This window comes from Tenrec ecaudatus, chromosome 7, assembly GCF_050624435.1.
Source record: "Tenrec ecaudatus isolate mTenEca1 chromosome 7, mTenEca1.hap1, whole genome shotgun sequence".
Classification (NCBI taxonomy): domain Eukaryota; kingdom Metazoa; phylum Chordata; class Mammalia; order Afrosoricida; family Tenrecidae; genus Tenrec; species Tenrec ecaudatus.
Window position 1 is genome coordinate 122,307,035 of NC_134536.1, and position 26,614 is coordinate 122,333,648.

Below are 26,614 nucleotides of genomic sequence, written 5' to 3' on the forward strand. Positions count from 1 at the left end.
GGCACAGAAGCCATAGAGGGTGTGTGTTGAACGTGTCTTAAAGTCCAATGTAAAAACTAATTGTAACCTGTCTGCTTGTCGGAGGTGACAAAAAAAATCAGCTTTAATATCCGAGAGAGAAAACAAACTAATCTGACTAGGTCCTGAGGGAAAAGGGGAGGAGTGGGCGGGGAGGGGGGGCGGAGTATTCAAAGCTCATCACTGAAATTATTTTAATGATTTCAAACACTATATAATTTATGCTTTCAAACTTTAGGGGGAAAGTCAGCAAATCCTTATCACAATATTAGGTTATTTCTAAGGACTGTAGAGGATTGTTTGAAAATGCACATTTTTACTCAGTAGATCTGGAGTTGGGGGTGTATAGATTCTGCAATCCCAGTAGTGGCATTGTGGTTTTGAGAACTAACCGAAAGGTCAGCAGCTCAAAACTACCAGTTTCTTCCAGAGAGAAAGAGATTTATACTTCCCTATCTTTGTGGTAACCCACAGGAGCCAGTTCTCATCCTGCAGGGTCTTATGAGGCAGAATCCACTCGACTGGAAGGGAGAGAGTTTGCTTTGGGTGTGTGGGAAGAACGCCATTATGGGATGTGCCACTGCAACTGATCCCCAGAGCTCAATTTGAGTAGCGCTTGTGTAGGTTAAAGATCAAATTCAGAAAAAAATTTATATATGTTTACATATTTATATATGTTACACTATTTTATATAATTCATATTCATAAAAGGGAGCCTTAGGGGCTGCAATGATTAAAGTGTTCAGCTGCTAACTAAACAGTCGGTGGTTTGAACCCACCAGCATTCTGCGGGAGAAAGATGTGGTAGTCGCCTTCAGCAGACTGATAGCCTTGGCCACTCGTCAGGACCCCTGTCATCTGTGCTGTAGAGTTGCAGTAGGTCACGATGGACACAAGTCAGGAGGGGTTGATTTTTTTTTAATGTCTACTTATTACAGGAGTACTGGCAGCATAGTGGTTACTCATTGGGCTGCTAACCACAAGATCAACAGTTCAAAACCACCAGCTACTCTACAAGAGGAAGACAGGGCTTCTGGCTCCTGTAAAGAGTTACAGTCTCAGGAACGCACAGAGGCAGTTCGACCCTGCTCTCTAGGGTCACTCTGAGTCAGTAAAGACTGGGTGGCTGTGAGCTTGGTTGGGTGAAATTCAAGAAATACATAAAAATGAACAAATATAACCAGATTGAATGCATACAAAATATTAGTATAGATCAGGGTTCATGGGTGAGGTTTTGTTTTCTTTTATTCATTATATTTTTTTCTTTCAAACATCACCAGCACTGTGCATCAAGTGCCAGTGACCGCCTTGGAGAGTGAGAATAGAAAGTCAAATGTAATGAGTCTCAAAGAGGCAGAGGCTGTGTACAAAGGGATAGAAAGGAGATCAACACTTGTTTGATCCATGTTGGCTCCTGAGATATTTTTCTAGAGTAACTGGAGTGGTGAGGTGACTTTTGGTAGTCCCTGTTGTGCTTCATCCACCCATTACAATGATTTGTGGTGATTTGATTTTGGGGTGACGTGGTGGTAAAACAAAAGATCCCAAACCCAGCCACTCAGAGATTTATTGGTACTGAGGATACCCACTTGCAAACATACCCAGGGCATCGTAAATGGGAAAGGACTGTTGATACATTTACAGGATGGCACAGCATTTATTTATTATTTTAATAATTAAAAAACACACACCAAACTTGTTGCTGTATAGTACTTCCAACTCGAGCCTGGGGAGCATTGGACTGCTCCACAGAGTTTGCTGTTGTTGGTTTACTGTCATGTTTACAAGGGCAGATATGTCAGGCCTGTCTTCCTCAGCACCACTGCGCAGGTGCCAACCACTAGTCTTTAAGTTATAATTCAGTATAAACTGTTTGTATTACCCAAGAACTTTTCTTTTTCATTTTCTTCTTCTCCTTCTCCTTCTCCTTCTCCTCCTCTTTCTTCTTTTAACCTAAAGAAAAATTTCAAAACAGAAACAAACAAACAAACAACAAAAAAGGAAGACCATCAGTAAGATGGTTTAATAGATCGACCACAACAATAAACCCAGGCTTAACAGCAATGTGAAGATAAGTGCAGAGCTGCGCTATGTTTTGTTCTGTTGTACACAGGGTCAAGGAGTCCCGGGCTGCTAACCACAAGGTCTGCAGTTCAAACCCACCAGCTACTTCATAAGAGAATGATGGGGCTCTCTGCTCCCATAAAGATTTCCTACCTCAGACATGCAAAGGGGGCAGTTCTACGGTGTGTTATAGAGCCGCTATGAGTTGGGATGAACTCGCGAGCAGTAAAGTTTGGCTTTTTGCTTTGGTACTTACGTCACCATGAGATAGAACCAACAACAAAAGGAATAAAATCAATTCACACCTATGTGGATTTCAAAAGTTCAACTGACTAGAACAAACAAAATAAATTGGGCCTATTCTGTTTTTTTAGAGGATAGTGTCTCAGATTTAAAACCCCGCAGAGAAGACCCTCTACCCCACCAGAGCCTAAAGAAAATACTCAAAGCTTCCTTCTCCAAGGAGAAAACTTGATGCGACACCAATGGACAGCCTGTTGCTGCTAGCAAAAGGCCAATGGTTCAAATTCATCACCTGCTTGAAAATGAGGCAATCTCCTCCCATAAATATTTAGTCCCAGAAGCCCTTACAAAGCAGTTCTATGCTGTCCCATAGGGCAGCTATGTACCAGACTCCACTAGATGGTAGTGAGTTAGTTGACTGGCACCTCTGAGGAGAATTTGGCAGTGTATAAAGATCTTTCCAAAGAGATGATTGACACAGCGGTTGCAACAATGGGTTCAGGCGTGGGAATGATTCTGAGGACGTTGCAGACGGGTGTTGTTTCATTGTACTGTGCATAGGGGTGCTACACGTTGGGAATTGACTCCAAGGTGCCTCTCAACAACAATGACATGAGAGCTTCCAAAGACCCTGCCACTGAAGCCTTTGGGGCTTCAGATGAGTCATTTCAGAAGCTTGGGGCATGTGCTAATTTATTAAACATGGGGGGGGGGCAAGAGATAAATCCTTTCTTTTAGGAGTTTAAGACATCACAGTATCAACAAATTCTCTGGATTTCTTGTGTTGAATGTTGTCTAGTTTTTTTAAATTAAATAAAGGGAGAGAGCTACTAATAGCAATAATGACAACAACAAAAGCAATAGTTCATGCTAAGCATTTTTTTGTTTGCTAGGTGATGTTTTAAGCAGTTCTTACTCCTTGAGAGAACAAAAAAATCTATAAGGTAGATACTACTTATTATCCCCATTTGACAGATAGGGCCATGGAAAAACATGGAGACTAGACACCCTGCCCAAGATCACACAGATGATGAGAGGCGAAGCTGGGTTTGAATCCAGGAGGCTGACTCAGTTCTGCCACAATAGACTGAAGAGTGGTAGTGGTTTGGCTCAATGTTGAAAAGGACTTTCTTGTTATCTGTATTCACCTTTCAACCATGGAGTAGTGGGTGGTAGGGCAAATGCCTCACAACCCAATTTTAAACCCAAGCCTGAAATTCATGAAGTTTAAATTTCATCTGCCAGGGATGCTAAGGAAAAAAGAATATGAATTTGAAATGGATTTGGGTAGCAAATGTACAATACTGATTGATATGATTAAACTTTGAAATGGTATGATGTTCTAGATTAGGTCCTTGAGATAGTTAAGGCTCATTGTGCCAACCTGACCCATAAACACATGTGGGATTAATTGAAGGGCTGAGAGATAAAGGGCTTGATGAGCCTTGCCTTTCTGTTTTCTCAGGTCTCTAGCTCTCCGATGGTCGGACCAGGGTGCAGCTGCCTTAGCTAGTTCCCTGCTTCAGCTGGCAAGGCTCACTTCCTGCAAAACATCCCTGAGGAAAAATCATATGGACCTACCCTGATGCAGCCTTGGGTTGAAAAAGAAAAACGGATATGAGGCTTCCTATATGCTAAGCTGTTCTAAACAGAGATGGACTCAAGCGCAGGGCCTTCTGTCACGTGAGAGGATCCAGGGCCTAAGAGCACTAGTGCTGAGTTTTTCCAGTGAACTTGCCCTGCTGCACTCACAGATTCTAGTCCTCAGAGAAGCCAGGAATGTCCTCAGCAGTCTTTGTCTTTTCACTCTTCTGTTGACTTCTGGGCTCTTCCTTGCCTTTTGTCTAGGATGGGAAGGGAGATAAGCATGTCCTGTGTTTATAGAGTAATCATGCAATCACTCGCCCTATGACTTACTAGCCGTATGACTCACGCAGCAACGTGATCTCCCCAGTCCAGGATGGCTTACCTGTAAATAAGGGCAGACATACCTTGATGATGAGCTAAACAATACCCACAGCAATAATGACCAAAAAAACCCAAGAGATAATATCAAGCATTTATTGTTTGCTAGGTCCTGTTTTAAGTCGTTTTGACTTAATCCTGGGGGAGGGGGGACCCTATGAGGTAGATACTATTTATTATTCCCATTTGACAGATAGAGACATCGAAGTACATTGTCTGATGGTCTTTTACTGGCATTTCATGAAATAACCAGAAAGCAGGCAGAGGAGGAGGAGGAAGTGAAGACACTGCTCAATCACTTTCTCTCCAAAAGCCAGGGTCCCACTGGCTGAATTCTCACAGTCCATCCACTAGAGCTTCCATTGTGGATAAAGTCAAATGATTTCTCTCTGGAGGGGGTGCTTTGTCCTCCCACATCCTCAGAACAGGCACAGCAAGAGTCCATGCTAGCAACAGTGTTGATGAACAAAAGCAAAATAAAACAAGAAAAAAAGAGAAATGTTTCCACTACCCAAGGAGAGACTTTGTTTTCAACAGCACCAGGAGAGACGTATTTTTACCAATCCAGTCTTGGCTACAAATCTTAGAGCTAAATTAACTATGGATGGAGCAGGATGAGACATACACTTCAAGGCAAATAGACATCACGATTTGCCTGCAATATTTGGTTACATGCAAAATATATATATATATATATATTTACATTAAGATCACATTAGATACGCTGTGCTGAGCTCCTTCTAAGGTAGCGTTTCTGCCTTTCATTTCCCCCCTTCTTTTCCCAGCTGGGCACTATTCTTCACAGCACGTCGGGTGGGTGTGGCGAGGCCTTAAGGGAGAAAGTGCAGGCCGCAGAGAGTGCTGGGGAACGCTGTTTGCTGGCTGCTTTGTTATGGAGATCCCTGCCCCCAATCGCTGCAGGCCCTCTTCCTCAGTTTTACAAATGTCTCTTCCCACTCACTCCCACCTTTGGCAGGAAGCCGGTCAAAACCTTCACTTTTGCTTAGAGGCCCTAAAAAGAAAAGAGTTCAAGGTCAAGTAAAAAGCTACTGCAAAATGTGACCGAATTCACCGCTGGCTGGTGGATTTCCACACTCCCACATTGCGCCAATTTGAAAAACAAACTTTTCTCGCGGGCTTCTTAAATTCTTCGTGCATCACGCTGGGTTGAAGTCACAGAGTGATACTTTTCTTACAAGTCGACCAACTGACTGGGGGGTGCTGTCCCCTGTCACCCTTCAGTGCTGCGCCGGGTTCTTAAAAGTTTTCCTCCCACAGTTGGTTAAGTTTGGGCTGCAGTTCCTGCCAGAGCGTTCTGTGGCTGTTGCTTTTCCTTTAAGGGTTATCACCGATCCACCAAAGCGGCGCAGTTTCCTACGGAATCGTCTCTGCCAGTCAGTGCGCCAAACGCTCCGGTCCGTGCCGAGGAGGCTGAGGTCGCCCTCTGGGCGCCTGGGGAAACGGGCGGGGGCTCCCCCAGCGGTCCTGGCGTCCCCCAAATGGCTTACACTCGGTTGGCGCGGAAAGTGACCGCTGTCACGGAGTGCTCCTCCGTCTTGGTGGTCATGCAGCCCTTCGTCCACTCGGTCTGCTGCACTTCTTGGGTCCCGTGATAGTCCACGACCCGCACGAGCAGGGCTTTGGGGCGCGCCGCGGAGACCCCGTGGGCTCCGGACGCAGCATCCCCGGGCCTGCCAGAAGTTCGAACCTCTTCTCCAGGAAAGCCAGGCGGCCAGACGGGTTCCTGGCAGTCTCCTCCTGCCCGGGGTAGGTCCTGCCCGACGGCCACCTCTTCCCGTGCAGGGTCCCCGGGAGTCGCCAGCCACCTTTGGGGATGCAGGAGAAAGAGGACTTTCTCTCTGACCCAGGGCTCACAGTCCGGGTCCTCTCTAGCCCGCGGTCCCGGGACCCCCGCCGCCGCCCGCTCCTCCAGGGCGCTGCCTCTGCGGCCGCCGGTCCGCGCCCGGGAGGCGGCACCCGGGGCGCCCGGGGCCAGGGGGGCCCGGGGCCGCTGCTCCACGGGGAACGACCCGGCGCGCTCCAGGCGGCGCTGTACGATTCGGGGATGCCCAGCTCCTCGCGCCCCGAGGGCCCCCATGCCGCCGGGAGGATCATTCATCGGCGACCGCTCTCCGCAGGTCCAGCAGCGGCGCCCGTGGAGATTTCGAAAGTGCGCAGGTTCGGGGAGTGGCCTCCCCGCCCGGGACTCCCCGCCCACTGGAACCCCGGCCTGGACCTGGCAGGGGAGCCCACCTCCGCTTCCTCCTCCTCCCCTTTCCCCTCGGTGAGTTAAAGACCGCTCCCCCCAAGTTTAACTTCTGCCCCAAGCGCTGCTTTTCTTTTTTCTCCTCGTCGCCCACTCCCACCCCCACCACTGTCCTAGTGCCTTTTTGTGGTCTGATCCTTTATACGCTTCCGCCAATTTTCCTCTAGGTTGGCACCATTCTCCATTGGGGCAAAAGACGCCCTTGTGTTATTTGTGACAGGGTGTGTGTGTGTGTGTGTGTGTATACATCTCCAGTAACTAGAGGTTAGTTAGTAAGGCCTAAAATTCCCAAGACACAGCATTTCCTTTTTCCATCTTTGTTCCTAAATGGGGAGGAACAAAGAAGTGGGGTGGAGTGGGGGGGGGGAAGTGGGGAGAAGCTAATTCTTCTGTAAAACGTTTCACCTGAATGCCTCTCCCCCACCGTACTTCCAGCATTAAGGGACCAATTGACAGACAAAGTGAAAGCCTGGAGGAAATTTCTCATTGCTTGCTGGACTCTTTAGAATGCCAGGGGCATAATTTACGGAAGTTTTTATCCTAGTTTACAAAGCAATTCTGTTTTTTAGTGCACATACATGTTGTCTCTCGCCATTCATTGCAATCCCCGCAGCGTAGCGGCACATATATCACGTCCTCTGCGTATTTCCCAACGCCTTTCATCTGAGTCCTGTCCACTCTGTGGCAGTGGGTTGGTTTTTCCCTAGCCCGTTGTACGTTCTGAACTTTGTCCCCTTGGCACCTCCAGAGGGTTACTGTTCACCTTAGAGCTCTGAATTTAAACTCCCAGAGAGTTTCCCTCTTGATTATGGATTTTATTTAAAATATTTTGACCACCCCGAGGTTGGCATACTTCTGCGTAGACTGATGGACCGCTCCTTTCAGATGGCTGCTTGTTCTAGGACAAGCCTTGAAGAGCTCGGATGCTATGCTCTTTGACAGCTGGCACGATCTCATATCTTCACCAGGCTTTACCATGGCCCACATTACTCAGTGATGCTGTCAGTAAAAAAGGTTAGTCTGCATTAGAGGAACTACGTAGTTGTTATGTAACCAGGGGGCCTTTGAAGCTCAGACTTTCCAGATAAGTTTGTTTGCTCTTGGTACTTTCAACGTTCTTTGCCAGCACTCTAACTGAAATGCACTGTTCTTCTTCAGGCTTCCTTATTCAGGACTACTATGGTGACTATGTGTGTGTTGCTGTGACGGTGGAAGTTATGTCCCTGGTATTTCACATACTAGCAAGCTCACCCAAAGTGAACAGATTTCAGCAGAACTTCCCCACGAAAGAGAGTCTATAAAGAAGGAATAGGCAAGCTTAGAGATTGCATCAAACCTTCGCAATAGAATGTACTAAATTAATGACTCAGATTCTCGGAAAGAGGCTAGATAAGACATGGCTCAAAAACCATTAGCCTATCATTGTTAACCCAGTCAGACACAGCAATGCCCACGCATAAAGCACAAAGCAATAACTCTAATCTACCCAGGGATGGTCTTAAATCCACAGAAATTAAAGTCATCTACTAATAACATGTGCTGATACACATAATAAACAGCTATCTACAAAGTCCAATGGTTTTGTCTCGACTCATGTAATCTTGTTCCATGATCTTGGGATGAGTTTCTACCTTTTATGTGCTCTTCTACTGTAGCCATGGACTAGCCGAATGATGTACTAAGAATTGAAGGGGAAGACCAACTGGCTGGTCCTGAGTAGATAGAGTTACACAGGAATGCTTAAAAAAAAAAAAAGCCAAGTCTAGGACACACAATATGTGCCCAGGCCTCTATTACCAAGATTATATATGTGATTGCTTGTATTACTTTTAAGCTTTCCCATAGAGAATCTACTGGTGGCATGTATTCTGCAAGGGGAATGGCCTTGAAACTACTCAGTATTTCCAAGGATAAGGGAATATTCTGTTTCCATATCAACCAGAGTTGGAATTTGTGTAACTGAAACATGCAGCTTTCTTCTTTCTTATAAAGTTGCTGTCTCAGAAACCCACAGGGGCAGTTCTACCCTACCCTACAGGGTCACCGTGAGTGAAAATTGACTCAATACTGGGTAGTGAGTGAGACAGGAGCCTTATACAGGAACTCTAGTCCCCCAGCAAAGCTCTGAACTTTAAGGTGACTTTGTCACTCCTAGTTTCTGGAGACTCTCAGTGTGCACCTGAAACAAGAGCTTGTCCTCGTGGTTGAAAGGGAGTTCAGTTGGGCCCAAAGGGTGGTGGTGGTGCTCTGTCTTCAGCTTCTACCAAAATTGTAAGAACCGAGGTTGGTTCCTTCTTACCTATTGTCTTCACAGCAACTAGTGAGCTCTCAGGATATCCCCAAGGACATTAGACAGTTGCCCACTATACCTGTTTCTTTATTCTTTTCTTTCTTTCCCTCTCTCTCAGGCCCCTTCCACCCCTTTTTCTTAGGCTCATACCCATTCTTTTTAGCCCTCTCACATCCATTCAAGTCCACTGCTTCTAGCTGCAAATTGCATACTGCCAGAGGTGGGAGTTAAGCGCTCTCTCTCTCTCTTGGTCTCTCTCTCTCTCTCTCTCTCTCACACACACACACACACACACACACACACACACTGGTTTTGGCAGCAGGTACTACCCCACAGAGTGCCCCTCCTAGCTATTTACCCTCTTCATGGAAGCAGCTATACAGAATGTCAGCCAAGGCCTTACACATGACTGTCACCTGTCTCTTTTAGACTGAAGATGACAAAACTTAATAGGACCATAATTAACTCATAATAATAACACCTTTTAAAGGTGAGGAATATAATCAGATTTAATTATAAAAGAAATGTAAAGTCAAATAAAGTCAGTTCAAAAACTTTAAACCCCCATAGCTCTAAATATAAATGATTTACCCCTTTCCCACAAACCTTTAGATATACCACATAATAATCTTTATTAACATTCTCTCTCTCTCTCTCTCTCTCTATATATATATATATATATATATATATATATATATATATATATATATATATATTCTACATATGATCATGTTTTGAAACACCTAACTTAAACTTTATGGATAAGGACAAGAACTATCCTAGTTAAACTGTTAGATTGGAAAGAAATAAAGTTGTGACAAAATTAAACAAACAAAAATTAGAATGAATTAAACTAGGACACATTGTCATGCAGCTGCTGTTCAGTATTAGGCAAAAACATAAGGGATAACATCAATATAAATTTCCACTCTAAATGACAATCAGATATTTGTTTCATTGAATAAAGCCTTTTAGCATCTATTCATGAACAGAAATAAAAAAACTGCGTAACTTTTAATGAAGTTTCAATTTTCCACAAGCTTACTATCCATTCTTCTTTTCATTCTGTGGCTGCTAGTTTTACTTTTGATATCATTTTCTTTAAGTCAAACTAATTCTGTAACATCTAACTGATCTGGAAAGATTTTACTGTGAAAGTTGTTACAAACAGAAACATCCCTGTTAAAATGACTTAACTTCTCTAATTCTGTACATTACCAAGACCGTCAAAGTCACAGAAAGCTTTATAAAGATCTGAAGCGAAACCAGACTATGACCTGTCTTTCAACTAAATCAGAATAAGTAATGACAAGCCAAGAAGAAGAAACTTGCTTCTTTAAAGAAAAATAATTGGAAAATTTTGATTGCTCTATGAAAACATCAACCATGCCCTTCAACTTGATGCAAAAACAGAAACCTAGATACAGCAAGTTTTAAGAACAAAGTGTATATATAAATAAAGTTGCAGGTATGCATCTTAAAATCCAAGTTTATAAAACATATGGAGAACTGTTTTTCTAAATGAGTAGATTCCATCCCAGATACAACACAATTCATTTTTAAGATATTATTTTTATTGTAATTTAAAGACCCTCTCAAAGGCCAGTTCTCACATCACTGAGTATTATAGTGAGGTGGTCTTGCATAACAACTGCATCTATCTTAACTTCTTTGGACCCCCAGCAAAATTGCCCACTTAACTAGACTAAATCCAGCTTACCAAAAACTTTTGACAATTTAGAACTTCAAAGAAAATCACAACATAAGACCTAGGTGGGTTTTATGTGCAGTACTGCCCACTTCCCCATTCTGAGGCTCCAAGTTCCTCACTGTGTCCAGGCTGGTGCCCTGGAGGCTCCACCCATAAGCCCATTCCAAGGTACAATGGAAAAGCGAGTGTCTCAAAAGGTGACACCAACAAGGAATGGGGCAGAGTCGATATCTGCTAACCATGGAGTCCTGCAGAGAGCTTAGAGTGTAGGGTTCAAATATATTTTATAAAAGCTAATGGTCACATTTATACATTCTATTTCCAAGGACAGGGCTATTTTGATCTATGAGAGGAACACAGAAAGTGCATTTAGTTAGCTATAAGTTCTACCTAACAAAAATTTTTATAGCATCTGTAAGGGTTTTTATTGTTGTTGTTTGCTTGTTTTTGTTTTAGCCCAGGGGAGGAGAAGTCAATTCCAGTCAAACCCAGTCCTTCTTCAAGGTTGCCCGTTTGTGGAGTGTATTTATAATCTGGCATCCTCCGCTCTTAGGCCTACGGATTTTATCTTAATGATCATTTTATACACTAAGCCGTGGACTGAGCCATCAGCCTCAGTCTTTTTATGATTTTAAGCTTTGTTCCACATTTTTCTCCCACCCTAAACAAGACCTTCTACAGTGACATTGTTCAGAACTGTTAATAGTGTTTGCTGAGACTTGTCCCGTTCTGTGAGTGTCAGAGTTGAGGAGGCTGGGCATCACATGGCTCTTTAGTTCTTTGGGCTATTTCTCTGCATGTCCTGGATGAGGAAAGACCAATATTTGGGCTTCAGATAGCTGCTAGCAGGCTTTTAAAACACTAAAATTCATAAACCAGTTAGAACATATTGGTGTGTGTGTGTGTGTGTGTACTATGTTATGACAATTGGCCTTAATGTCCTTGGAGACTGCGGTCTGGAGGCCCCAAACCCAAGAAAGAAAGTCAGAATGTTTATACTATACCCACCCACTGCCATGTTTTTTAATATTTTAGCTAAGAATTGTTCTAAACACATGATATGTTTAAGTCCACTTTTACAACAAACCAAAGAAGTAATACTATTGCTAGAGTCTCCTTGAGTGTAGATACTCCTTGAGTATCTTTCCTCAATAATAGAGCAATTAAATACTTGTCCAAGGCCAAACCCTAGTAGCAATGGAGCCAGGATTTGAACTCGAGTTTAATGACTTGCTCCTAAATGAATACTAAACTACCTAATTAGTTAATGAACACCAAATCATCCTATATTTAGTCTATGACTTCATGGTATTTTTTTTCTGTTCATCTACTTAACCAGTAATTATTGAGTGCATGGTAAATGTCAACCACTATTGTAGGTGACGGATACATGTAAGTGAACTAGCCACTCTGGCCTCTTATGTTGTCTGTATACTCAATAAATTGTTTACCAAATCTGTCCACCTACTACCAGGTTCCATAGAGTCAACTCCAGCAAAATTGAATTTCATATGGATTTAGATCACCACCTGGATGTTTTAATTAAATATAAATGTGATGAAGAAACTAGATGGTGCCTGGCTACCAGAAAGGCATGCCTTCAAACAAGCAGTCATCTAAGTGAGATGTCATACTAAGCCCGAATGGAAGAAGCACACCAACATGTGTGATCCAAGGATTTAAATAATATAATCCAAATCGGAAAGAGGGAATGGTATCAGAGCGTAACTTGTGAATGCCTGGGTTTCAGAAGGTGATGGATGACAGTGAAAGTGCAGAATCCATTTGCTGGGTTCACATACAGACCAAAACTATGTTTAGAAAAATTTAGAAAAAAAATCATTGGCAAGGAAAAAGAAGTGTTAGTTGGGGAAGGGAAGAACTATTTGCTGAGTACTAAGACAGGCGCACCCATGACATAATATTTGAATTTCCAAATACCCAGAAATGATGTATTATTGCATGAAAGAAGATTAAGAGAAAATGTCGAAGTAAATCCACCTTTCAGTCTTTCTGTAGAAGAAAATGTCCCAGAGAAAAGGCAACTTGCATCCTGGAGAGTGGTCAGTGCTGTCATTTGTATTTTGTGCCAATTTTGCTCGACAGTTTTAAAATGGCAGCAGTGAAATGTTAGAACTTCAAGTCGAATTCAGCAGAGATTATAGAATGAAGGAGACTGTTGAAGCTGTCACAGAGAGCGCCAGAAAGATGTTTTCCTTGTTTTGTTGACTCTGTAAAGGTGTTCAGCTATATGGATCACAACAAATTATAGGTAACATTGCAAAGAATAGTAATTTCAGAACACCTCATTGTGCTCATGCAGAACCTGGACATAGAGCAAGAGGCAGTTACCCAAACAGAACATGGGGATACTGCTTGATTTAAAATCAGAAAACATGATGTGTCGGAGTTGCATCCTTTCACTATACCTATTCAATCTGTATCCTGAACCAGTAAGTTAAAAACTGGATTTTATAAAGAAGAACAGCATCAGGATCAGAGGAAGATTCACTGACAACCTGCAATATGCAGATGAGTAACTGTGCTCGCTGAAGGCAAAGAGGACTTGAAGTATTTACAGACTAGACTGCAAGGTTTTCATATGAATAACACAGCAGCATAAAGCAAACAAAATATCACAAATGAACTAATATGCAACATCAGGATAAATGGAGAAAACCTTGAATTGGTAAAGGATCTCATTTTTCTTGGGTCCACATTCCACGCTTGTGCAGCAAGAGATCAAGTGAATATTGCAGTGGACAAATCTGCTTTAAAAGACCTCTTTAAGGTGTGAGAAAGCAAAGACGTCATTTTGAGAACTTAGGTACACCTGGCCCAAGTCATGCATTTTCAGTTGTATTATTCACGTGAGAAAGATGAACAATGAATAAAGAAAAACAAGATGGCTTTTTGTCTTAAAGTGATGGTGTGGGTGAAGAATAGTGATGGCATCTTGGGCTGCTATGCTGAACAAACCCGTCTTGGAGGAGGGACAACCAGGATACTACTTAGAAACAAAGATGGCAAGACTTTGTAGCAAGTGTTTTGAGGTGTTGTCAGGAGAGACTAGTCCCCGGAGGACGTCATACTTGGTAAACAGAAGGTCAGAAAAAAAGACCTGCAGTGAGATGGATGGACACGGTGGCTGCAACATTTGGTTCAAGTATAGAAGGGCTAATTCGGATGGTACAAGACCAGGCAGCATTTTGTTTTGTTATGCAAGCATCTCGCTGCCCTCAATTCAATGTGGACTCTGAGTTTCTGAGATTGTAACTGTTTATGGGAGTAGAAAGTCCAGGCTTTCTCCCAAGATGCTGCCGGTGGTTTCAAACTACTTACCATAAGGATCGCAGTCGAGCATGCAACTACTACTTCTTTAATTTCACTTCAATTTATTTGCCTTACAGAAGTTTCAATTTTTGCTTTAAAAAAATTTAGAGGTTTGTGGCAACCCCACTTTTCAGCGAGTCTATGGGCACTATCTTCCCAATTGCATGTGCTCCCTTTGGGCCCACATCTTGGTAATTCTCACAATATTTCAAACTTTTTTTTTCATTGTTAAAAATTTCAAACTTTTAAATAATGTAATCAAGCTTGCACATGTAAACATAAAGTTTTATATAAATTGGGTAACGAAAGAACCTGTGCAACTCACTTGATTGTGGCAATCAATGTATTGCAGTGGCCTGGAAACAAACTGCCATGGCTGTGTGAGCAGGTTCATTGTCTGGTGGCAAAACAAGTCCCCGTGTGCCACAAATCAGGCCTCTGTAGTCACACACTGTTACACTGTCTTTTCAGAACCGCTAAATAGAAAGTGTGATTAATAGTCTGACCTGCTGGAATGAACTCCAAATGCACTACTAGTCCACCTTTTCATCCGTTCAGGAAGATGACCAATGTCCAGAACAAACGAGGTTTGACATGAATCGACCCTACAGAACAAAGAAAGGAAAGCTATAGGAGAAGAAGCCTTCCAGACCTGTGGAAGGGCAAACAGCTAGACTGGCCCAACAAGACTGCACAATTGGAGGATAATCCAAAGGGCACCTTTGTGGCCATGGTTCAGAGCTTGGCTCCTAACCGAACCCAAGTAGAAGAAGGATGTGGCAGTGTGCTTCCGTAATTTAAATCATGTTTTTATGTTTTGTTTTTGTTTACATGTGTAATTAGGACTTCAGATAGAAAATGGAGGAACAAAGCCAGGTAGAAAATGAGAAGCTTGAGGTAGGGAAAATGCTGGTATCCATCAGTTCAGCCAGGAGCGGAGGAAAGAGTAGGAATCTGCCACTATTTTCATTTATAAATGACAATAAGCTTAGCCCAGTGATTTGTGATAAAATAAAAACCAAGGCAAATTTTTCAAAAAGGGATTTGGGGTTTAAATTTTGAATGGCCAATATGATATCTGGGGAAAGGATGAAAGAAGCTAGCATGTGGCCTTAGTACTATGTATGTATATAAGCAATTAAAAGCAAAACAATTAAGCATTTTGCCTTTCATTCCATTTAAAAAACAGCCCCTAAATGATGGCCATGAGGCAATTTTAGATTTGGGTTTAAAAACAGAATACTAGGTTTTCCAGTAACTATTTCTGCAAGAGATGACTCATGTAGCACCCAGGGTAGAAACTGCTTAAATATGGTTTTAAAATTGTAATTCATTGCCAGCTGTCTGCATGATCCAAGGGTTGAAAGCATATTCGTCATCATCCAGTCAGAGATCAAGACTTAATACAGTGCTCGCTCATGGAGTGTGAGTAAGAATCAGGAAATGGCAGCATGAATAATAGAGTCAGCAATTCAATGGTGAAAAAGTAAGAATGAGTGTCCTTTATCCTATAACCATCTTGGTCATAAACAAAAATGTACTTGAACACTCTCGTGTATTATTCCAAAGAATTTAATCTTTGGCATAATATAGGCAACGAATATAGAAATAGAAGCAAAGGCATTTCAGTGTTTCAGTGGTAGAATCCCTGCCTTCCACGCAGGTGATTGGTTCGATTCCAGTCAGTTCACTTCATGTACAGCCACTATCCATTTGTCAGTCGAGCTTGCACTTAGAAGGATTAGGAAGAAGAGTCTAACAACTTACTTTGAAAATCACCTTCTAACTTAGGGATTTCAATGATCCCATCTGCAACAAATTATGGGAGTGGCTTAGGACCTGGCACTGTTTTTGTTCCATGGTATTTGGAGAGCAAACTAATAATAAACTAGCAATAAAATGTATTCAATATTTTAAATAGAACAACCACTATTTCTCTGTTAAGAACCCTAGAGTTGACTTGGATTAGAGTGAGCTCTTATGATGGAACAGAACTGCCCCATAGGGTTTTTATGACAGATTACAGGCCTTTCTCCTAATAAGTCTCTGCAGGGATTCCAACCACCGACCTTTTGGTTAACAGCTAAGCCATGCATTTCCCCTAGGACTAATGCAATAAAAATCTTAATACTCAACTTGGTTACTTTATAATACAAAATTAGCGGTGGGGAGTAAGGCTACTTCTCTGTCCATTAAATTATTATATTAGTCAATATATATGTGATTGGGTTAGGGTTATAAGAGCTGTAGGAATCATAAATAAATTTTTATATCCAGAATCTTCATTTCCAAAATATCCAGACTCATGCAAAGACTTATCAATGTTAAATATAACAACAAACCATCAATCCAGAATCTGTCGTTTAGCAAGTCTTCAAACAAGCTGACCCAGAATACCCAGTAACTCAGAGACTTTTAGCAATAATCCTTTTTTATTTGTTATTCATACTTCATCATTTACCCTCCAAGGGCAATCCGAAAGCGAAATGATACATCAGACTGAGTTGGCCTTTGCTGTTGTTCTTAGATGCTATCAAATCAGATCTGCCCAGAGCAATCCTTTGCACAATGGAATGAAACACCGCCTGGTCTTGCACCATCCTCACAATTGTTCCTATGCTTGAGCCCATTGTTGGACATTAGTGGTCTCACTGTTTTGTCTCCACCTCATTCCACCTCACTTTCCAACCCTTATGTTAAGGACAATCTGAAGCAATTTTCTTTATTTTTTAAAATCAATTTTATTTACAGAGGTATGAAATTTAGCTCTCCCTCAGTTTAATACTCCTGATAATTATTCGTTCTTCTGGCCAAGCTCTGTGTGTGTGTGTGTGTGTGTGTGTGTGTGTGTGTGTGTATATATATATATATATATATATATATATATATATATATATATATACTTTCCCTGTAAGGTCTCCTATCTTTCTCCTCATCTTTCTGTTTCATTATCATCTTTACTGTCTGCTGTACTATTGTATAGAACTTGAGTGGGAATGGTGAGACAAATATTCCTGGGTTTAATTCCTGCCTGCCATACACTAAGGAACACTGGCGGTGTAGTGGCTCTGATTTGGGCTGAGTTTCAAAAGGGAGACAGTTTGAAACTCCCAGCTGCTCCTAAGGAGAAAAAGGGGCTTTCTACTCCCAGAAGCAGTCACAGCCTCAGAAACCCAAGGAGCAGATCTGCGCTGCCCCACACGGTCTCTATGCGTGGGATAGACTTGGTGGTGGTGAGTGTGGCTTGGTCCTACGCTAGTTGTGTGATGGTGGGCAGAATACTTACTCTCTCTTTGCCTCCATTACACATGGGGCCAGCATCAGGAGATGGCCTCATGTGCACTGGAGTAGTTTCTGCATTTGAAAAACGGGATAAGAATAATACCTATTTCATAAGGTTGTTGTGAGAATTGAGTTAATTGCCTGGAACACAAAACAGGTTATTTTCACTAAAATATGAGCACCGTGAGGGTGTTTGCGTTTAGGACTATGTATCCATCACTGATAGACACACACACACCACTTAGAACTGTGCTTCTCACAATTGTTGAAGTATCCTACTATCAAGAGAGAAATGAGGCTTGTCCTTTGGGCCCAGAATCCTTTAGCTGGAAGCCTTCTAGACCCAGGAGACGGACAGCTATAATCCCTGAGACAACAAGAGATGGTGAAAAGCTGTGACAATGAGTGGCAGTAAAAGCAGAGACAGCAGAACCAGGGAATGGTACAGTTTGCTTCACAGCCCCATGGAACAACAACAAAATGTTGAGCACCATTGGCAGGAAGCTTGCAAGTCGAGTGAAGTGTCTCTGGGCACCTAACAGAGCTAAATTAACTGTCTCATGAAACTAGAATGCTGAGCAATTTGGGGCCAAAAGTTACTGGTTGACTAGGGTGCCTCTGGGAGCTTATTGACAGAGTTTAAGAGTTTGTGGCACTTATTCAAATTGGGCAGTGGTGACGCTGGCTCTGGGGGACAAAGGGCCCAAAGCTAAGGGACCATGAGGGAGGCCTGCCTGTGGGCACAAAGGAGAAACCTTCTTGACCACAGAAATGTGTGCTGAGTCCTGCCTGATCTTGCTGTGGCCCTTAGTACTTCTCTTATCAATGCCATAATCATGACTATTGTCTGTGAGTCTGTGTGGCCGCCCAGCAGAGAAGTGGAGAGTTCATGGGAAGGATGATTGCATCAGAACTGGTTAGAAGGCTGGAGAGACAAAGCTATATGTCTCCTTGTATGACAGGAATCAGCCTTGGGTTGATCTTAATTCTCTGCCCCTTTGTGAACCAGGAGGAGGTTTGACACTACCATGCCTCTGAAACAGAAGCCATTTGAAATAATGTTGCACTTATTATGCTTTCACAGGAGTCTTGTAGCATAGTGGGGTTATGAATTGAGCTGCTAATGGCAAAGTGAGCCATTTGAACCCACAGGTACTCCACAGGTGGAGGATGAAACTTTCTGCTCCTATAGAGATGCATAGCCGCAGAAAACTAAACGGGTAGGTCTACTCTGTCCTACGGGGTTGCTATGAGTCAGCATCAATTCCACGGCAGTGAGTTGAAGTTTGGCCTTTGAGAGTTTTATCACACCTTGCCACTATATACTTCTGTATGTACCATAAAAGAATATATTTTTGTGTAACTACATTATTATTACCACAATGCAGTACACGTTGTTGGGGGTGGCCATGTCTGGGCTCTTCTGGCTTCCCAGTGGCCAAAAGGCAGTGGTCAGACATGCCTTCACTCTCTACCTTTCTGTACCCTATTCAGACACCACCTGTTCCTCCCACGCTACGGGACTTCTATTCTCCATTCAATAATGTGTGGCAATGGCCACACAGAACTCACAGGTCAGATTCACAATTAAGGGGTCCTGCTAGGAGAGTTAACAAGTTTTCACAAGCCCTGATCACAAACCATTACTGGCACCGTTATTGGTCCACATCAGCACCTCTACTCTGCCAGTAGTCTCTCTAAACCTCAGGCTCTTAGCCACAGTGGTCCCTTGGCTGCTGCCTCCGTGGGCCAGGAAATCAGCTAGGTGTTCTGCCTTATAGCCTGAGTCTTGGTGCTGTGCTTCTGTTCTGTTTTATCGTCTTCTTACCCTGGCCCCAGGGATCACTAGTCCCTCTGGTCTCAGCTTCTGTGACTTCAGACAGAGAGGCTGCCCTGGGGCTCTTCTTCCAATGGTCTCAGATTTCCTTTCTCGGCTCCTGCCTCAAAGTTGGCTCAACCTTACAGCCAAGTGCCTGGCAACAGAAATGGAGCAGTCCCTCCGTTAGTGTTATGCAGTCCTGTTTGCCTAGGCACACCCAATCAACTAGTGGGCGTTACAGCAACAGCAGCAGAAAGGCCAAATTAGGAAATGTCAGTCCAACCCCTGGTTATGGGCAAAGAGACACCTGATTGGTGGTGGTGTTCTTATATCAGTCAGGGGCAGAGCAGACTGGCAGCCATGCCAGCTTGATGCCTAGATCATGGCCAGAGCTGTTTCATGCCTAGGACACATTAAAAAAAAAAAGAAAGAAATGTCAGTCCATCCTACACAAAGAGGAAAATTAATGTTCGTTGACTTTAATGTTATGTCAATGATCTTTAATGCAGAATTCATATTTAGTTTTTTCCGTTAGTTACCACAATGTGCATTTGATATTTTTTCCCTCAGTCTAGGATTCAGTCATAGTTTGTGCATTGCAGCTGGTTAGTTTTCTTAAGTCCCTTAATTTAGGATGTAGCGAGCTCCCGATCTTTTGGGTTCTTTCCCTCTATCACATTGAATTTTTAAAAGTGTTTTGAAGAGTCAGGTCAATTGCATGATCAAATATTGCACAATCTTAATTTTTCTGATTGCTTCCTTATGATTCATGCGAGGCCAAATATTACTAACAAGAATTCTGCCTAGGTAATATCATATTGCATTTTGTCAGAAAGCACACACAGTGTAAGATTGTTATACTGCTGTTCATGCTAAATTCAATCACTTAGCTATTAAGATGATGAGCATCAGAAATTACTATTAGAAATGTTGTTTTGCTCTCTACAATTAATAAGTGATCTGTTGGATGAAAATTGGGGCTTGTTAATACATGACCTATTTCCCACCATTCATTCCTTCATTGGCTTTTTTTCCTTTGTAATCCCTGTGGGTTTTTATGAAGGACAGGACAAGTTTCAAGTTTTACAGTCTCGAAGCGGGGTTCAGAACTAGGCCCAAAAAACCACGTGGAAAAGAGCACCCATGCGTGCGGATCTTGGGGCGATCCCGAGAGGCCAGAGGCCCTAGAACCCTAGAGACTGAGATCATGTGGGTCAAAAGGCTGTGGATCCCGAATAGGTCCAGAGCAGGTGCATGTGCATCTACACAGACTCTGCCTGACTCTGACCAGGAGCAGGTTAAGAGAGCGTCCCAGAGTGTGTGCTCCCTGCCTTTATTCTAGCCCTGGGGGAAGGTGTGGATGATGGTATTGGTTGATCCCATTGGCTGAGTTAGGCCGAGCCGGGTAATGTCATGATCCTGGGCCTATTTTGGCCCACCCAGGTGTGCCTCCCACCTGGATCAGGGTCTTGAGTACCAGCATGCTCTGTTTGGGGTCTCCATAGGTGTCTAATGGTTGCCTGATTTCTTTCCAACCTCCTTTGCAGGCATGGGAGGGACAACCCCTTGTCCCTAATTCTGTGCACCCAAATCTTTGGAAGTACTGGGAGATGACATCTCTGGCTGCTTCTTGCTGACAAAAGGGACACAATGTGGGGCTTTGGGTCCACACCCTTCCTACTCTGTAGGGAGGGGTTGTCCACTTAGGGACCCATGGTGGATGAGGTTGGGCTGATCTAGGAGCTGGTGATCCTGGTGTGGTAATCCTGGCTTAGGGTCATTGGTGACTGACGACTTCTGGAAGAAACAAAACAGGTGGACAGTTTTGGTAAGGCTGGGGCAAAGCTGGGAGATGGGAGTGCCCTTGGAAGCATGGTCACAACTAGAATACTAGGGCTAACAGGCATGGGAGTCAGTTTACTTTAAACACAGGGATTGTATGAACGCATTTACTAGCTTAAAGCCTGTTGTGGGTCTAAGGTAGGGTTTCCTGTGGAGCACTTCATCCTTGCTAAACGCAGTGATTGAATTGGGAATGGCAAAATGAATATCTAATTTTATTACAGCCCATAGTTGGTATTTTTCTGTAAATAAGTGCTATTTTTTAACAAACACAACCCTATTCCTCTTTATTCATATTACTGTAGACTTGAGAAATTTTATTTAATTCAGTATCCATGTATTATAATTCATTGATATGGTGGTTGCCATTCATTGGTGTATTGCATTGGGTAAATCTGCTGCACAGGCTTCTCTAAAATGCTGAAGAACAAGGATCCTGCTTTGAGGATTAAAGTGGGCCTGTCCCAAACCTCAGTGGTTATAGTCACCTCAGGAATTTAAAAGTTGGACAATGTATAAGGAAGGCCATAGAAAAATTTATTTGATTTGAATTGTGATGTTGGGGAAGAAATTTGAAAGTACTACAGAGTGCCACAAGAACAAACAAATCTGCCTTGGGAGACGCACAACCAGAGTGCTCCTTGGAAGTTCGAGTGGTGAGACTTTATCTCACATAATTTGGGCATGTTATCAGGAAAGACTGGTCCCTGGAAGAGGACACCATGCATGGCAAAGTAGAACATCAGCTGAGAAGAAAAACCCCAAGGAGTTTGAGTGACACAATGTCTGCAACAATGGGCGCGAGCAAAAACAATGGAAAGAACGGAGGAAGACCTACACGTGTTTAGTGCTGCTGGACATACAGCCGCCCTAAGTCAGAGCTGACGCAAAGACACCTAACACTGAATTGTGGATTTGGTGTTCAAATTATTCCAAATCCCCTCCTCCGGTGTTTGTTTGTTTGTTCCCCAACAGTTTTATTGGCATATAATTCACATATCATAGTTCAACACCATCAAGAAGTATTATACAATCACCACCACAATCAGTTCTAGAACATTTTCTTCATTCTTGTTCTTGTCAATATTAGCTCCCCCTTTCCCCCAGTCTGTGCTCCCATACCCTCAAGAAACCATTGATTCAGTTATTGTCCCTATGGGTTTACCTCCTATGAATTCCATATCCAGAAACACACTTAAAAATCAACTAACAAGAATTAACAGATAAAGCCTCAATCTGAAGGAAAGTAAAAAATATCAAAAATTAGGGCAAATGTAAATGGATCACAGAGATCAAACGATAGGGTGCTAAATTTTATTTAACAGCAACTGCAAAAATCCATTTTCCGGTGTATTCTGCATGCTAACAAGGCTATTTACATCCTAGTTCCATGGTTAGAGGGAATTCACCAGGGGCTTAATCCATGTGTATTTTCCCTTCACTTTAAAAAAAACAACAACTGAAACAGCTTTAAAGTGGATCAAACGATAATACATTTTGACCTAACTCTGTCTGCCATGATCAACTTTACGATGGTCTCTATCTGATAATAGGACTATTCATATCCCTCAATTATGATCAAATGGGATTCATTAGAGGTGTGATCCCTGTGTAGACTCTGCGCTGTCATCCATGGCCTCCTGCAAACCAGATTCACATTTTAAGCCCTGATGCCATTTCTTCCTTTTTATTTGGATTACATTATTTACAATCCTTGACCCACACAGGCTGGTGTACTTCTCCCATTTGAACTTAGCTGATCCTCACTTAGATGGACTTTTGTTTCAAAACAAGCATTCAAGACCCCAGACACAATTCTTTCCTATAGTTGGGCACCATCTAGTGTCTTCAATACACTTTGGTATAGCACCCATATCTTCAGTGATCTCTTCATGAGGTTGTGCATCAAGATGGGCCAAATTTGGCAAGGAAGATTTCCTTTACACTAGTTCTGTTTCCTTTTGTCATGACTATATTAAATTTTTAGATATTTCTTCATTTTCTTGCCCCAAATGATACAAGTTGCCCATGTTATTTCCCTGCCACAGGTCTAGCATCAGCATCGATTTCTCACTGCCACTGAATTCATTCTGACTCCTAGCTGTCCTATGTGACAGAATAGAATAAGCCCTGTCGGTTTCTGGGACTGAAAGTATATACAGGAGCAGAAATCTTCATCTTTCTCCTGAGGAGTGGCTGTTGGCTTTGAACGGCTGACCTTGTAGTTTTTAGTCCAACCTGTAAACCACTACACCACCAGAGATCTGTTCTGATTTTTTTTTCTGTGTGCCTTTTGGGGAAAAAATAGGGAAAGGCCTTTGTTGGTGTTTGTGTGTGTGTGTGTGTGTGTGTGTGTGTGTGTGTGTGTGTGTAGTGTGTAGTGTGTTGAGAGAGAGACAGAGAGAGAGGTCCTGGGTAACATGGTTAAGCATTTAACTATTCGCAGAAAGATGGCTGTTTTAAACGCATCCAGAGGCATCTCAGAAGGCAGACCTCTCAATTTGTTTCCATAAATAGTGACATCACTAGGGAGCTTTGGGTTGGCGTGAACCATACCAGGTGGCACTGTCAGAGGGGTAGGCATCAACATTACTGTCTATAAAATTTTTATACAGTTTCAGCAAATATTTAGTTATAAGAATGACATTTTTTGTGTACACCCAACTTACATCTATCAGTGTTTCTACCAGTCTAAAAGTCTATGCTAACCCACTTTTTGAACCTTTTATTGAGCTCTGGTAAGATTTGTCAATAACCTGAATACAGTGATGCTTCAAATCACATGGTTTCCCTGCATATGCTGTAAGTATGCAATTGTTTCATTGATTATTGTTATTTTTTGTATAGCTGCTGATTTTGTTCTATTTCCTGGTGTTCTGGTTATAATGTGGTAATTAGCATTTGTAAATCTATATCAATAACTTTTTGAAAATTAAATAGTAATTAAAGAAAGAATGAGAAAAAATGTAAAGGCTTCTACTGACTAAGATTGTCACAATGGATTATTAGAGTTTAAAATCTGTGCACTAAGTGTGAAGAAGGCTATGGATAACAGTTAAAGTCCAAAATCTATTTTTGAGTATCCACATGGATTAAGTGTCTATTAAAATCTTTCTCACCATTAACAGGCAGTGTGAACAGCCTTGCCCTCAGGCAGAGTGCCCTATAAAGTGGAATGCTAGCATTCCCCTAGCCAGCCCTGTGAGGGGTGGTCTATCCCTTAGGAAATCATCTGGTGTGTCCTTGACAGAACTTTTGGTATATGAGGCTCTCATGATCATGAGTCACATCCTGACTATCTTGGTCGCATCCTGATTATCTTGGTCGAAGGGTCCTGAACAAATCTTGTACATTCTTCTTCTTCTTCTTTTTTATAGTTCAAGAATCATTTGTTGGCCTTTAGGAGTGTTTTCCAGTCCAGTCTGTTGGGGCGCCCTGGCCCCAAAGTCCACCTTCAGCATTTCCTGGGGACCTTGCCGCTTCATTCCCCCAGTGTTTCGCTTCAGTGTAGTGGGATCAGGTCTAGTGCAATTCCCACACTATGTCTCCAGTGCTGTCCCCGCAGGGCTGTGGGTCTGTCAGGGGCGTCATGTCTCATAGTGGGGCTGGCCATGTGATCCTCTCTGTGGACTGGCTGCTAATTGGGGTCACCGTCCCTAAGGCCTGCTGGGCCAGGATGTGCTCCACCCTCTCCTACTCTCCCCTCATCTGTTCCCATGTGCTCCGATCAGATATGTCCCTCTCCTGGATCTGCAGATTCAATGCTGTCCTTTGAAATAAATTCTTCTGGGGGAAGGGACAGGCATCCACTTAGTGTTGAGGACTGGGGCCAGCCCCTGAGACCTCTCCCCTGGTTCCCTACTCCATGCTGGAATGTTGCATTCACACCTTAGGGAACTGGGTTGAAGTCTGGTCCCTCTTTCCATGTGGAGGTGTAAACAATAATCTCCCCTTGGGTGGGTTAGTGCCCTGCGCTCCCACTACCCATTTCTTCCCTTTTTTCATCATTTTTTCCTTTCCCCACGTCCTCCCCAGTTGTCTACCATGTGCATCCCTGCATTTGATCTGGTCCCTGCCATAATACACGGTCCTCACCCCAAGAATGTTTACATACAGTAGCTTTTTCCCTATGCCCCTTTTGCATTTTTTAAGCGCTTATCTCAGCGGACTCCTGTTGTACTTGTCCTTTTGTCCCTGACTTACTTCACTTAGCATGATTTCTCCAGTTATTCTCATGCAGCGATGTGCTTCAAAGAACAAAAAATCATATCATTGGGTGCACACCTCCATGACACGAGAGCTGAGGACAAATGGGTGCATAAGTAAATGTGGCAAAGAAAGCTGATGTTGCCCGGCTATCAAAAGGTATAGCATCTGGGGTTTTAAAGGCTTGAAGATAAACAAGCAGCCATGTAGCTCAAAAGCAACAAAGCTCACATGGAAGAAGCAAACCAGCCTGTGCAATTATGAGGTGTCAAAGGGATCAAGTATAAGTCATCATCAGAACAAAAAATATTTGGGGAGAGTACAGAGTGGAGACCCAAAGCCCATTGTCAGCCACTGAAGGCCCCCTTGCAGAGGGGGCTAGGGGAGTAGATGAGGCAGTTGATGCGATATAGCACCGATGAAAAATGCAACTTTCCTCTAGTTCCTAAATGCTTCCTGTCCCCCTCCCCACTATCATGATCCGAATTCTACCTTGCAAGTCTGGCTAGATCAGAGGATGTACACTGGTACAGATAGGAACTGGAAACACAGGAAATCCAGGGCGGATGATACCTTCAGGACCAGCGATGTGAGTGGTAATACTGGGAGGGTAGAGTGAGAGTGGGTTGGAAAGAGGGAACCGATTACAAGGATCTACATGTGACCTCCTCCCTGGGGGATGGACAACAGAAAAGGGGTGAAGGGAGATGTCGACAGGGCAAGATATTACAAAATAATTTATAAATTCTCAAGGGCTCCTAAGGGAAGGGGGAGTGGGGAGTGAGGGGAAAAATGAGGACCCGATGCCAGGGGCTTAAGGGGAGAGCAAATGTTTTGAGAATGATGAGGGCAATCAATGTGCAGATGTGCATTGCACAATTGATGTATGTATGGATTGTGATAAGAGTTGTATGAGCTCCTTATAAAATGATTAAAAAAGAAAATTCGGTGGGGAGGAAGCATTTAGGTACTAGAGGAAAGTTGTATGTTTCATGGTTGCTATACTGTACCCTGATTGGCTCATCTCCTCCCTGTGACCTTTCCATAAGGGGATGTTCAGTTGCTTACAGATGGGCTTTGGATCCCCACTCTGCCCTCCCCCTCATTCACAATGGTATGATTTTTTTTTGTTCTTTGATGCCTGGTACCTCATCCCTTCAACACCTCGTGGTCACACAGGCTGGTTTACTTCTTCCATGTGGGATTTGTTGTGTCTGAGTTAATGGCCATGTGTTTACCTTCAAGTCTTTAAGATCCTAGATGCTACATCTTTTCATAGCCAGGCACTATCAGCCCTCTTCACCACATTTGCTTATGCACCCATGTCTGAGCAGCCGGCCCCAATCCCAACTACATGGACAGCTGCCCGTCATCCCAGAAGAATTTATTTCAGAGGACAGCACTGAAGCTGAAGCCCAGGGAGAGGGACACATCTGATCAGAGCACAGGAAAGCAAATGAAGGGGGACAAAGAGAGAGTGGAGCACATCCTGGCTCACCAACCCTTGACGATAAGATTCCTGCTCAGAGCAGCCAATCCACAGAGAGAACCATAAGGCCAGCCCCACTGTGAGAC

General features: G+C 43.1%; 1 protein-coding gene and 1 pseudogene across 1 annotated transcript; one reads left to right on the plus strand and one right to left on the minus strand.

Annotated features, from left to right (window-relative positions):
- Positions 1-4,823: 4,823 nt before the first annotated feature.
- C7H6orf141 (chromosome 7 C6orf141 homolog) lies at positions 4,824-6,467 on the minus strand. The gene has a single exon (XM_075554990.1). The coding sequence runs from the start codon at positions 6,407-6,409 to the stop codon at positions 5,795-5,797; it is 615 nt and encodes a 204-aa protein (XP_075411105.1). The 5' UTR covers positions 6,410-6,467; the 3' UTR covers positions 4,824-5,794.
- A 12,804-nt stretch (positions 6,468-19,271) lies between these two features.
- On the plus strand, positions 19,272-19,407 carry LOC142454122 (small nucleolar RNA SNORA48; annotated as a pseudogene).
- The last annotated feature ends 7,207 nt before the right edge of the window (positions 19,408-26,614 follow it).